Source organism: Anomaloglossus baeobatrachus, chromosome 5 (assembly GCF_048569485.1).
Source record: "Anomaloglossus baeobatrachus isolate aAnoBae1 chromosome 5, aAnoBae1.hap1, whole genome shotgun sequence".
Taxonomy (NCBI): domain Eukaryota; kingdom Metazoa; phylum Chordata; class Amphibia; order Anura; family Aromobatidae; genus Anomaloglossus; species Anomaloglossus baeobatrachus.
The window spans coordinates 419,477,494-419,491,200 of record NC_134357.1 but is presented as its reverse complement, the minus strand read 5'-3'; the positions used below and the strand labels follow the sequence as shown (position 1 = coordinate 419,491,200).

Below are 13,707 nucleotides of genomic sequence, written 5' to 3'. Positions count from 1 at the left end.
ACCGTCATGTGCCTAGGCCCTTGCTGACCCTGATCATAAAAGCTAAACTACAAAAAGAGGAATTAAATTTTCACCGAAAAATTCAGAAAAATTCAAAGCAAGAAAGGGCAACAAAGTTTACCTGCCCAGGCCACAGGATGCCGCATCTTGTGAGTGAATTTATTCTGTGGCCTGGGCAGGTAAACATTGTTGCCCTCTCTTGCTATGAATGACCCTGAACTTACCCTAACAAAGGTGTTAGCCAGTGGGACATTAGTCCAACTGTTACAATAAAACAACACAAGGAAGGTAAGACAAACGGGTGGAGAACGACACAACAAAAAGCACTACATGGTTTCTTTAGCAGGAACTTTGAAGTTGCAACTGAATTGACACTACAGCTATGCAGAGACGAGCTCCTTCAATGTTGTCAGTATAGAGAATGTCTATTAGCGACATGGAATAAAGCTAGGAGTGGGTATATATAGCGGAAGAACATGATGACAAAATGCTGCAGCTGTGATTAAGGCTTGCGAGTGCCTTGCGTGTATCTCGCGCAAGTCTCACGTTGCATCACCTGGCACAGACTCACACTCTCCTCACAGGAGCGTCTTAGCTGCATAGAGATGCATGCAACCGACCCGCTTCTGTGAGGAGAGTGTGAGTCCTTGCCGGGTGATGCAACGTGAGACTCGCGCGAGATACACACGAGGCACTCAGAAGTGTGACATCGGCATAAGAGTAATCTCAACCAGCAGGGAAAAAGTCTTTAATCTCTTCAGCATCAAAAGAAAGTAAATCCACTCCAATACAAGATGTAACCTGCGGATGCAAACACACTCGTGACAATACAGCTCTGTAGTTTAATGTTTTGGGACATTTGGTTGATTTTTTGGGGTAGTCCATTCAATGCATGTTTGGTTTTTCCTTTGAAAATGTAGTAAATGAAAAAGAATCTGGTCAACTCCATCTTGGAAACAATGACCAACCACAACAGAAAATCAATGTGTTGATCTTGTGGGAGGCAGTGACCTATCTGCTTGTGGTAGTTGCATGCATGTGACATAGGTTATGTTATGCCTTGGAAAAGGAGGTTGAGGCAAGATGGGAATTGAAAGAACAAATCTTTTTAATGACACTCAAGTGTGTTTGAAAAGTAGATTTTTCGTCTGTAATTTAGATAAATGTAAAATATAGAAAGGATGAGGAGGGCATGGTACAGATAAAAATGAGACATCTTTCAAATAGTGCTTGACACCACCACAATCCTAACCATCTGAGACAAGGTTCTTGCGACACATCCCATTTTATTAAGTTCTTCTTCCTGCATTTGGTTACATTGCTTCACCTGTAGAGACCACATCTCTCTGCCACCATTCTCCACTTATAAAAATGCGAATTAACTCAATCTTGCAAGGAACACCAACATTCTTTTTCCCACCCACCTCCCCAGTTATAAATCCCAAAGCAATCACATGGACTTCCTCTGTGGTACATACACCCTTGAAAGTAGTTTAGCATTCCAATGTCGACAGCCACTATGAACTTGAGAGGGCAGTATGCAGGAGAAGGCACTCGATAGACTGTTAGTGTATGCGCCATTCTACCCTGCAGCTGCACTAGAAATTGGAGTGTTTTGTCAGTGTAATGTTCTGTAGTGACAGCAGCCTGTGCAGGACACAAAGTGTTATTACTGCTAGCAGTAGTAATGTACAGTGCTCCTGTGACCTTTCATATAACTGTAATCTGATGAGCTGATCCTTCTCGTATTTACGCTTGCACAACTTGGTAAAACAGCCAACGCAGCAGTGAACAAGAATCATAAGGAGTATGATACTCAGAAACCGCAAGACTTCAAGAATACACTTGGCATCCTGGAGATCGTATTCTTCAGTGCCTCTGATTGCTAGCTCCGTGGGCAGGATTCTTCATCTTAAATGCCTGTTTATGATGATCTCTAGGCTCCAAGGCGTCCTCCTTATCAGTATTGCTTCACAAGATCATAGTATCACTATTCACCTGCATAATCCACTCTAAATATAGACCAAGCCCACAAAACTATTCTTCAAGTGCTTTGATTGACCGGTATATAAGAAAATGACCTAACAGTATTACTTCCAACCATCACGTAAATTGAACATTATGTAGGACTAGACTAGAATACAATGCTAGAAATTTGCAGTACTTTGTTAATTTGGACTTTTTGAGAGTAAAGATGGTCCCATGTTCAAACCCTGATATACAATGTATATATATAAATATACATATATATGTATACATATAAAATATCTATATATTTTTTTTATATATATATATATATATATATATATATATATATATATATATATATATATATATATATATATATATATATATATATGTATGTATATATATATATATATATATATATATATATATATATATATATACAGTTGGGCTCAAAAGTTTACATACCAGGCAGATTTTTTGCTTTCTTGCAATTTTTTCAGAGAATATGAATGATAACACAAAATTCTTTTTTCCCACTCATGGTTAGTCGTTGGGTGACGCCATGTATTGTCAAACTACTGTGTTTTCTCTTTTTAAATCATGATGCCAACCAAACATCCAAATGACCCTGATCAAAAGTTCACATGCCCCAGTTCTTAATACTGTGTATTGCCCCCTCTAACATCAATGACAGCTTGAAGTCTTTTGCGGTAGTTGTGGATGTGGCTTTTTATCTTCACAGATGGTAAAGCTGCCCATTCTTCTTGGCAAAAAGCCTCCAGTTCCTGTAAATTCCTCGGGTTTCTTGCATCAACTGCACGCTTGCGTTCTCCCCAGAGTGGCTCAATTATATTGAGGTCAAGAGACAAAGATGGCCACTCCAGAACCTTCACTTTGTTCTGTTGTAGCCAATGACAGATAGACTTGACTTTGTGTTTTGGATCGTTGTGTTTTAGATCATTGTCATTTTGGAACGTCCAAGTACGTCCCATGTGTAGCTTCCAGGCTGATGAGTGCAAAATTGCCTCAAGTATTTGCTGATTATTTGCTGCATTTTTCTTTCTTTCAACTTTGACCAAGTTGCTGTGCCTTGTAGCTCACACATCCCCACATCATCAGTGATCCACCTCCGTGCTTTACAGTAGGAATGGTGTTCCTTTCATCATAGGCTTGGCTTTGTTGACACCTTTCCAAATGTAACTTTTATGGTTGGGACCAAAAAGTTTGATTTTGATCTCATCACTCCAAATAACCTTTTTCCAAAAGTTTGGAGGCTTGTCGCTGTGCTGTTTGGTGTATTATAGGCGAGATACTTTGTGGCATTTACGCAGTAATGGCTTTCTTCTGGAGACTCGACCCTGCAGGCCATTTTTCTTCAAGTGCATCCTTATTGTGCATCTTGAAACAGCCACACTGCTAGTTTTCAGTGAGTCCTGTATTTTAACTGATGTTATTTGTGGGTTTTTGTTTGCATCCTGAACAATTTTCCTGACAGTTGTGGCCGACATTTTTGCTGGTCTACCTGATCATGGTTTGTTTTTTACAGAGCCCCTGATTTTTCATTTGTTAATAACAGGTTGAACATTGATGACTGGCATTATCAATTCCTTGAATATCTTTTTGTATCCCGTTCCTGTTTTGTACAGTTCAACTATCTTTTCCCATAGATCCGTTGACAGTTCTTTTGTTTTCTCCATGACTTATAATCCAGAAACGTCAGTGGCTGGATGAAAGATGCAAGACTCTGTCTGAATCCCAGAAACTCACTCAGCTTTTATGCACACACACTGACTACAAGCAAACATGTCACAGGTGAGGATGTTACCTTTATTAGCCATTCAAACCATTTGTGTCAACTTCTGTGCATGTTATCAGGCCAAAATCACCAGGGTATGTGAACTTTTGATAAATGTCATTTGGATGATTTTGGTTGTCATTATGATTTAAAGAGGGAAAACACGGTATGACAATAAATGGCTTCACCCAACCACTAACCATGAGTGGAAAAAAAGTTTGTGCTATCATTCATGTTCTCTGAAAAAAGGCCAAGAAAGCAAAAGATCTACCGGGATATGTAAACTTTTGAGCACAACTGTATATATATGTAGCGCCCCTGAACACCTCAGGGTTCTACATGGTTCTGCATCCCAACCAGGATGCAGGGCCTACCCCCTTAGAGACCCAGAACCCCAGTGCCAGTAACACCAAAAACCCAGGTAATCCCAGTTTTCCCCAACAATCCCCCATACAATGGTACCTAGCTAGGGTGGGATCAATGGATGGCCGCCTAGAGTTGGAGCCACTCCAGTCCACTAGTTGACCAGGTGGGAGGGGCAGACTGTGGAGAGTAGTCGGAATCAGAGGAAGACAGTAGGAGAAGGAAGTCTGCAGTGAAAGAGAGCAGACACAGTCAGTTAAGGGTTGACAGTGGAGGTGGAAAGGAGTGACTCAGCAACGTCCTGACTCGGGTTGACGGTGACCTGGTACCCAGGAGAAGTGGTTGCCGGTGGAGTACTCCCGGAACTACGTACCGACAGGGTACAGGACCCTAGGATAGGAAAGAGGTTCACGCCGACCTGTTAACACCTGCACTGCAAATGGGACCATCAAGGACCTTGCTGACCCTAAAGAATCCGAAGACTCAGTAGCAAAGAGAGAGCTGGTGACAGGACCAGAGACTCCAACCCCACAGGGTTCATGCTACCGTCAGGCAGACAAAAGTGGACAAATCACAAACCGGGGACCCCCAGTGTTCTATACCATGGGGACTTACTTACCAGAGACAGGTTAATATCTTAGCAGTGAGTAAACCAGTTGTGCTGAATACCTGTCTGGACTTCTTCTTCTGACGTCCACCGCACCATACACCCACTGGGGCAATACCCTACTTGCGGAGGGACTACCATAATAGTTGCAAAACCATCGGCCCCAGTAGAGACATTTTGCAGCGGCGGCTCCCTACATATAACCGCAACACCGTAAGTGGCGTCACAAATAACTTTATTCACAAATACCCTGTAAATATACCCATTACAAAAAGGGCCCAGGGCACGGAACTGGGTAACGGCCACCATCGTGATATTCCCAAGACATACACTGCCCGGAACCAAGTACCCCATATCCCAGGGTGCGACATATATACTGTTTATAATGTCTCATGCATGGAAAAAGTCTAGTGTAATATCTAAATGAAATGTAAATGGTGTAGGATGAAAGACATGTCTTTCCTGTCTGCTTCCTGATAAACTATCTTCATCTAACTTTAAATGGAACTGTTATCTAAGTCATGCGGCCTGAACTATGGGCAGCTGGAATCAGAGTTCTGGGCTGCACTATTGCAACAGCATATGCCTTAAGGATGCTTTACACGCTGCGACATCGCTAACGATATATCGTCGGGGTTAGTGACGCACATCCGGCGCCGTTAGCGACATCGCAGCGTGTGACACCAAAGAGCGACGATCAACGAGTGCAAAAACGTGAAAAATCGTTGCTCGTTGACACAGCGCTCCTTTCCCAAATATCATTGCTGCTGCAGGAACAATGTTGTTCGTCGTTCCTGCGGCAGCACACATCGCTGTGTGTGACACCGCAGGAACGACGAACATCTCCTTACCTGCGGCCGCCGGCAATGAGGAATGAAGGAGGTGGGCAGCATGTTCTGGCTGCACATCTCCGCCCCTCCTCTGCTATTGGACGGCTGCCGTGTGACGTCGCTGTGACGCCGCACGAACCGCCTCCTTAGAAAGGAGGCGGATCGCCGGCCAGTGCGACGTCGCAGGGATAGTAAGTCCATGTGACAGGTGTTAGCGACGGGGGCGGGTACACTCGCTAGCGATATCGGTACCGATATGGCAGCGTGTGAAGTACCCTTTAGTCAAAAGTGAGTTTCAGAGAAAACATACTTAGAAAAACCGGCTCTAGACTATGTGCCTCAGTTGACTAGTTTGAGGCAAATTCCTGGTGGCTTCTCCCCCACCCACTCCCCTAAGGCTAAGTTCACATTTCCGTTGTTTTGCATCAGTCACAATCCGTCGCCTTGAGGAATTACGGTATTCTGCAAAATATTTTGCAGGAATCCTGTTTTTCCCCATAGACTTCTATTAGTGACGGATTGCGACTGATGATGCTGCGTTGCATCCGCTGCATCGCGGTCAGTCGTTTTTTAACTGACCGCCGGGTGGGAGCAACGCAGCCTGTAATGTTTTTTTTAAGTAGCGCAATCCGTAGGATTTTGCTGCGCATGCTCTCTCTGGCTCCCTGCCCCTTTAACCAGGATACACATCGGGTAACCAAGCAATGCGCTTTGTTTAGTTACCCAATATTTACAGTGGTTACGTGTGCAGGGAGCCAGCGCTAAGAGGTGTATGCTGGTAACCAAGATAAATATCGGGTAACCAAGCAAAAAGTGCTTTGCTTTTACCCGATATTTACCCTGGCTGTGCACGGAGCCCGACACTTCCCCGCTCGGCTCCGCCCCTCCTGCACTCAGCATGTACTCACACACTCACACACACACACACACACACTCACCTGTCCCCAGCCCTGCAGTCCCCGCGGCACTGACGTCCTCAGTGCCACGGCCTCGCTCGGCTCCACCCACCCCGAACTCCGCCCCCCTCGCGCTCTGCCCCCGCACACAATGGAGTCCGACAAAGAAAATTCTGTTCTTTGTCATCCGTTGTAGAGCGCATCAGTCACATGCATCAAGCAACGCATGTGACTGATGCAAAACAACGGAAATGGGAACTTAGCCTTAAGTGACACATTTGTCTATATGTGTGTGCATATGCAGAGACCTGTCAATCAATGAAATAAGAGCTTCAATAAGCTGCCAGGGACTAGTCTCGGACTAGTCAATTAAGACACTAAAGGGTGCTTTACACGCTGTGACATCGCTACCGATATATCGTCGGGGTCACGTCATTAGTGACTCACTCCGGCGCCGATAGCGACATCGCAGTGTGTGACACCAAGGAGCAACGATCAACGTTCGCAAAATCATTCAAAAACGGTGATTGTTGACACGTCACTCCTTTCCTTAATATCGCTGCTGCCACAGGTATGATGTTGTTCGTCGTTCCTGCGGCATCACACATCGCTATGTGTGACACCACAGGAACGACGCACATCTCTTACCTGCGTCCACGGGCAAGGCGGAAGGAAGGAGGTGGGCGGCATGTTCCGGCCACTCATCTCCGCCCCTCCGCTTCTATTGGCCGGCCACTTAGTGACGCCGCAGTGACGTCGCTATGACACCGAACGCACCTCCCCCTTGAAGGAGGGATTGTTCGGCGGTCACAGCGATGCCGCTGACAAGGTATGTGCGTGTGACGCTGCCGTAGCGATAATGTTCGCTACGGCAGCGATCACCAAATGTCGCACGGGGGCGGGTGCTATCGCGCTCGACATCGCTAGCAATCGCATGTCACAGCATGTAAAGCACCCTTTAGTCTCTGTCCGACTTCAAATGTGTTCTCTGCATCATTGCAGCTATAATCAAGCCATTATCATTATATAATATTATTGTTATATAATTTTCATGTATTGTTTTATTGTATTGTTTAGGATAAATATGGGGTTAATAGTGGCACTCCACAGCAACAAATTATCTCCATAATTTTATTTTATCTGATCTACAATTATATTCTGGCAAAATTCCTTAAGGGGTTAGAGTACTCCTGTTCTTTTTTAACAGAAACCATAAAATCCCCTGCTTTTAGACACACAACCATCAAGATCAAAAGTACAATTGCAGCTAGAACAAGGGGCACGGACGACGATTATTTTATGCCGCTGCTATAGTGCAGTACAATGCAAGTGAGCATGATCATGTGACCCACAAGATAATAATAAGAAGAATCTTTATTTCTATAGCGCCAACATATTTCACAGAGTTTTACAATTCAGAGGTTCATATACAAACAGTCATAAGTAACGGTTAACGAAAATACAATAATTAAAGCAAAAATAATGACAACCCTGCTCGTAAGAGCTTACAATCTACAATGGGGTGAGGTGAGGGTCACAAGTGCTTATTTACAACAACAGTCCAGCCATCTGGAAGAAATAGGTACTAGATAAAGGCTGCAGGAGCCAATCACAAGCCAATCCTTGTGATGCTTTTCGGTGCACTGGAGTCTGACCAAGAGTTATGTTCTGAGAAGTAGTGGAGGGGCTCTATATGAATTGACTTTGATTAGGGAATGTGATAGGCCACCCTATAAAGATGTGTTTTTAGAGAGCGTCTGAACCTGTGTGAGTTGTGGTTCGTCCTGGGTTCTTGGGGTAGAGCATTCCTGAGGATTGGTACAACTCGGGAGAAGATAAGACAACTGTGACAAGCAAGTCACAAAAAAGTCAGAACCAGTTTGATTTTTTGTGATTTGCTTGTAGCAGTTGCAGTCCGACCCCATTCACTTACTGTACATCATACTGCATTTTAGCTATGGCATAGAGCAGTGTTCCCCAACTCCAGTCCTCAAGAGCCACCAACAGCACCTATTTTCAGGATTTAGCATTGCACAGGTGTTAGAATCATAATCTGTGCAGGGGATTAAATTATCACCTGTGCAATACTAAGGAAATCCTGAAAATATGTGCTGTTGAGGACTGGAGTTAGGGAACACTGGCAGAGAGCAATCTTTGGATGGTCAACCTTTGTCACTGTCAAATTTGTCATTTGAACCCAGCCTTAGAGGGTTTACTGTGACTAGGATAAGTCACAATAGTTCGGGTCCAACTTGATTTGCACTGGTTTCAGGTAACAAAGCAAATTGTAAGACCAGAAATTGAAGCTCTCTCTACATTGTGTAGTTGCTCTCTTGCATACAAAGCACTACATAATGTATGGAGTAGTGTTGCTTTATTTACACTCCAGGACCCTCAGCTGATCAGGATTTTGCCCTCCACCGATCTGATATAGGAAACCAATATTAAACAAAAATTAATAACATCTGTCTTTATTGTTTTTAATTTTTCCTCTTAACTGCCCAATCCCCAGGTTTTCTGTGATCCAGTTTTATACTAATGATTGGTTGATCGAGACACAACTGTAGCATAGTTTATCGTTCCGATCTACAGTTTTTGTAGCCTTGGATGATTTCATATTTAGTGCCACTGTTACATTTCTCATTTTAGAAAGCCAGCATGGCCTCTGTGGGACTTGTCAATGAAGACATAAAGAAATCAAGAGAGCTAGATTTAGATGAGGAAGACAAAGAAAAGAAGGACTGCAATGGACGAGTGATACCTCGAGTGGTGATAGACACTGTTGATGCTGTAGAAGATGATGTGAGTCCCATTAAGTTTCACTATTGTTATTTACGTTTTTTTTTTTATTTCAAACATCTTGTTCATACTTTCTAGCTATAATAAATACATGTTGTGGTCAGCATGAGTAAAGTCATTGTATAGGTGTACAGAGAAAGTGGTTACACAACTGGTCCTAGTTCCATAATAGACGAGTACTATATGGCTCATGTAGGTGGCGGCTGATTTTGCAACTGATTTTCCTTTGTGCCAAGCAGTACATTACCATTAGCCCCACTATGGAATGCATTTATTTTTATTATCTGATTTCAATAAAGATCCTGGATTTTAGCTGTCGTGTGGATATGCTATCCCTTACCTATTGAACTATACAGTTTTGGTGCATTTTTTTCCTTGTAAACCTCTTTGGGGAGTATAGAAAAACGCAGTTGCATTTATAAGTGCAAAATCCCAGTTTTTGCATTAAGGATATGTGCACACATTAAAATTTACAGACGGATTCCGCCTGAAAAAGCGTTGCAATTTCTCCCCATATAAGTAACAATGTACAGCAAGGTCAAAATGACATTGTTCTGCATATGTTCTGTCCATTGTCACTTCAGGATTTGGAAACCCTGCAGTATGAAAATAAGTGACATGCCCATTCTTCAGGTGGCTTCTGCTCAAAAGCCGTCCACTCCCTATACTTAACAGTACAGAATAAGAGGCTCACGAACAAAGGCAAAACCACCAGTGAAGTCGCCACAAGAAAACAACTGCTGGTGTTTTCCTGAAGCAGCATCTCCTGGGAAAACGTACCAGCTGCTTCAGCCAATAGAATGCTTAAAGGGAACATGTCACCAGATTTGGGGCCTATAAGCTGCAGCCACCACCAGTGGGCTCTTTTATACAGCATTCTAACATGCTGTATATACGAGCCCAGGCTGTAGAACGTAAAAATCACTTTATAATACTCACCTAAACGGTCGCTGCGGTGGAGTTGGGTCATATGGGTGTCTCCGTTCTCCGGTGCCGGCACATCCTCTTTCGGTCATCTTTGTCGTCCTTCTTCTGAAGCCGGAGTATATGATGCGTCTACGTCGTCCACACTCACCAGCATTGAGGACCTGCGCAGGCACACTTTGATCTGCCCTGAACAGGGCAGATCAAAGTATTGTAGTGCGCCTGCGCGGGACCGGCAAGTGTGTATGATGTTTTCACTCCAGTTTCTCTCAGTTCTACCAAAGTGGGTGGATCTGTGGCCAGGTAGGGCATGATGCCCAGGCCTACTATCAGATCATTGCTGCCCTTACTGCAGTTTCTAAGTGTATTCTATCTTCTGCATTGTTTAATGTCATTGCCTTTGTTGTATTTATTCCGTAAGTCTTATTATTCATTTTTTTTTAACCCTCCATTGACTTACTGCTAGGTTGCATGCCACTTGTCAGACACTCCTGATTTATTAAGAGGCTTGCGCCTCTTAATGAATCAGGAGCAAATTACTACAAGTCCCCTTATCAAGACAGGAGTGAAAATCTTGATGAATCGGGGCCAAAGTATTTTTGGTTGTGAGAACACTCCCCAAAAGGTATTCCTCTGTGTCTCATGGTGTAATTGAGGCAACTGGATTTAGATACTACAATGCTTATGTCTTACCTTTTGTCTTTCTCTTTGGTACTGTCGCAAACTGGACTTAAACCTTTTTTTTTTTATTTTATACACATTCATAAGGGCTGATGTCTTAGGAAGTAAATGACTTCTATTAGTATGTTTTTGGAAACCAAAGCACCTGGAGGTAACATATGCAAATGTGGGGGGGGGGCAATTACTTCTCCATACATGTTGTCCTTGGTTGGATTCCACCCAGGATCGCAGCGAGTCTGTGACTATACAGCCAATGACCATAGCTCATAGCAAGTATATCAAAAGATAAAGGAAAGGTGCTACTGAGCACTGATGATTGGATATTGGGCATCTGTACAGTACCTGCATGCTGAGGTTTGAGTGACCATCTAAAGTCATGTCTTCTACTCTTTCCTAGGCCAGCTCAGTAAAGACTGACCTTGAGAAGAACTCCAAGATGTATTTGGAAGAACCAACCTTGCAAAAGAGAACAGGGAGTTCTGTTAGTGTCGTTTCTGAAGCCATGATAGAAGGTCTGTGAAATGGGAAGGTATTTAACACATCAGTGTTGCACAACTAGACCCTTAGTGGTTTACTAAGCTTTTGGGGTAAAATGCGCCTTAAAAAGTTGCAAAGTGCACAAATGATGCCATCTGTACAAAAATACATCATCTTGGTGAACATGCAAAAATTTAAAACCCTAAAATTATCATAGTAGCCATAGATTTAATTTTATGGTTAAGACAGCCCAACATGTGCTAAATTGATTAAAAAACTCTTAACGAAAGTAAAAGTGGCAAATTAATTATGTTAAATAGTAATTAGGCTTTCCCTTTTTATACAATATTGGCTAACATGGAAAGTTGTTAAACTTTGCAAATCACTTTATTAGAGAAATTGTGTTTAGTCCTGTAAAAAAATACATGTACTGGGTTCCAAACCCTGCTTTTTCCCAGTCTATTTGTCTCCCATGGGAGCACCGGAGTACTGGATGCTGGCCATAAAAGTGTCTTGAAAAAGTATTCATATCCTGTGAACGTTTCCCCATTTTTTCATGTTACACCGACAAACTTAAAGGGACTGTATCAGGTTTTTTTATTTTTGTATTAAAAATAGTGATTCTGAAATCAAGTATTTTTAATACAAAATGAAAATCGTAGCTTATTTACTTTTTCTGTTATTCTAATTTTACTGTATGCACTGGGGGTCATGTTGGATTTGCTGTGTGAGTAACGACAGTTACACACTCCTTTATGGCAGCCCCTGTGCATAGAGAATAGTGGTCGCTATCCGACCCTATGTGTAACGTTACAGTGGGCGTATGCTGTGACCTGGATGCGCCCCCTGGGCTGTCCAGATCACAGCAGACGGAGGAAAGCAAGCGCCATTTTTGTGGAGATTCAAGCCATGCTTTTTTCTCCACTTTACACCTGTCAACCGCCGGGACTTTACACCTGTCAACCAGCCCCCTGCCGTTACCGTCTGTAATAAAAGCCCCTCCCTCCGCTGTCCCCAGCCCCGTTCTGGCGGTCGCCGGTGTGTGTGTGTGTCCTCCCTCTGCTCTCACCAGCTCCCTGCTGTTACCGTCTGTAATGAAAGCCCCTCCCTCCGCTATCCCCGTCCACATTCGTGTGTGTGTGTGTGTGTTACAGTGCCAACTACAGAGCCATCGTACAGTGCTAACTACTGAGCCACCATACAGAGCCAACTACTGAGCCACCGTACCGTGCTAACTACTGAGCCACCATACAGAGCCACCATACAGAGCCACCATACAGAGCCAACTACTGAGCCACCGTACAGTGCTAACTACTGAACCACCATACAGTGCCATACAGCGTATACTGTATGTGTAACAGTCAGTGTATATATGTGGGTGCGATAACCGTAGTCTGTATATATATGTGTAACAGTCACTGTATATATGTGTAAGGCTCTGTGCGCACTTGCCGTTTTTTGCCGCGGATTTCCTGCGGATTTGCTGCATGTTTCGCTGCAGAAAACGTTCATAACATCTCTGCAGTGATTCACCAGCAAAACCTATGGGAAAAAAAATGCTGTGCGCACTATGCGGATTTTGACAGCTGCAGAACTACAAGGCTCAGCATGCTTCATCCAATACTGTATGCAGGAGAGCAGACAGCAGCTGCATAACTACAAGGCTCAGCATCCTCCATCCAGGACTGTATGCAGGAGTTTTTTGCTCCCCAAAAAAATGACAATGGCTTCACCATATTTTTGTATGCTAGCCAGGTACAGCAGGCAGGTACGGGCTGCCCCCAACCCCCAGCTGCCAATTTGTACCCGGATGTGAACAAAAAATATAGCGAAGCCCTTTTTTTAATTATTTCATGACTTTCATGAAATAATTAAAATAAAAAAAAGACGTGGGCTTCGCCCAATTTTTGAGTCCAGCCAGGTACAACTAGGCAGCTGGGGATTGGATTATGCAGTGCAGAGTGCCCAAGCTTTTTGGGCACCCACGCTGCGTATTGCAGTCCACAGCCACTCCAGAAAATGGCACTTTCATAGAAGAGCCATCTTCTGGCGCTGTATCCAACTCTTCCAGCTGCTCTGGTGATGGGTGGCTCACTGGGTAATAATGGGGTTAGGGCCAGCTTTATATTATCAGCTGTCTCTAAGCCCGAAATTCATGGTGTCACGCCAATATTAGACATGGCCACCATGAATTTCTAGTAAAGATAAAATAAAAAAAACACAACACAGAAAAATATTTTTATTAGAAATAAAACACAACACAATTAGTGACTCCATCTTTATTGAAATAAAGAATGCCCCTCCGCAGTAATCCTGGGTCAAGGGTCCCGCACCGTCCAATATCATCTGATCGGTTTGCTGGAAGGC

General features: G+C 43.5%; 1 protein-coding gene across 1 annotated transcript in view; it reads left to right on the top strand.

The window, feature by feature from the left end:
• SCN4A (sodium voltage-gated channel alpha subunit 4) overlaps window positions 1–13,707 on the top strand; it is a 191,949-nt gene that overhangs the window by 130,936 nt on the left and 47,306 nt on the right. The window contains exons 11-12 of the mRNA XM_075350297.1: window positions 9,109–9,261; window positions 11,261–11,375. Coding sequence (XP_075206412.1) covers window positions 9,109–9,261; window positions 11,261–11,375 — 268 coding nt within the window. The remainder of the gene's footprint in view (window positions 1–9,108; window positions 9,262–11,260; window positions 11,376–13,707) is intronic.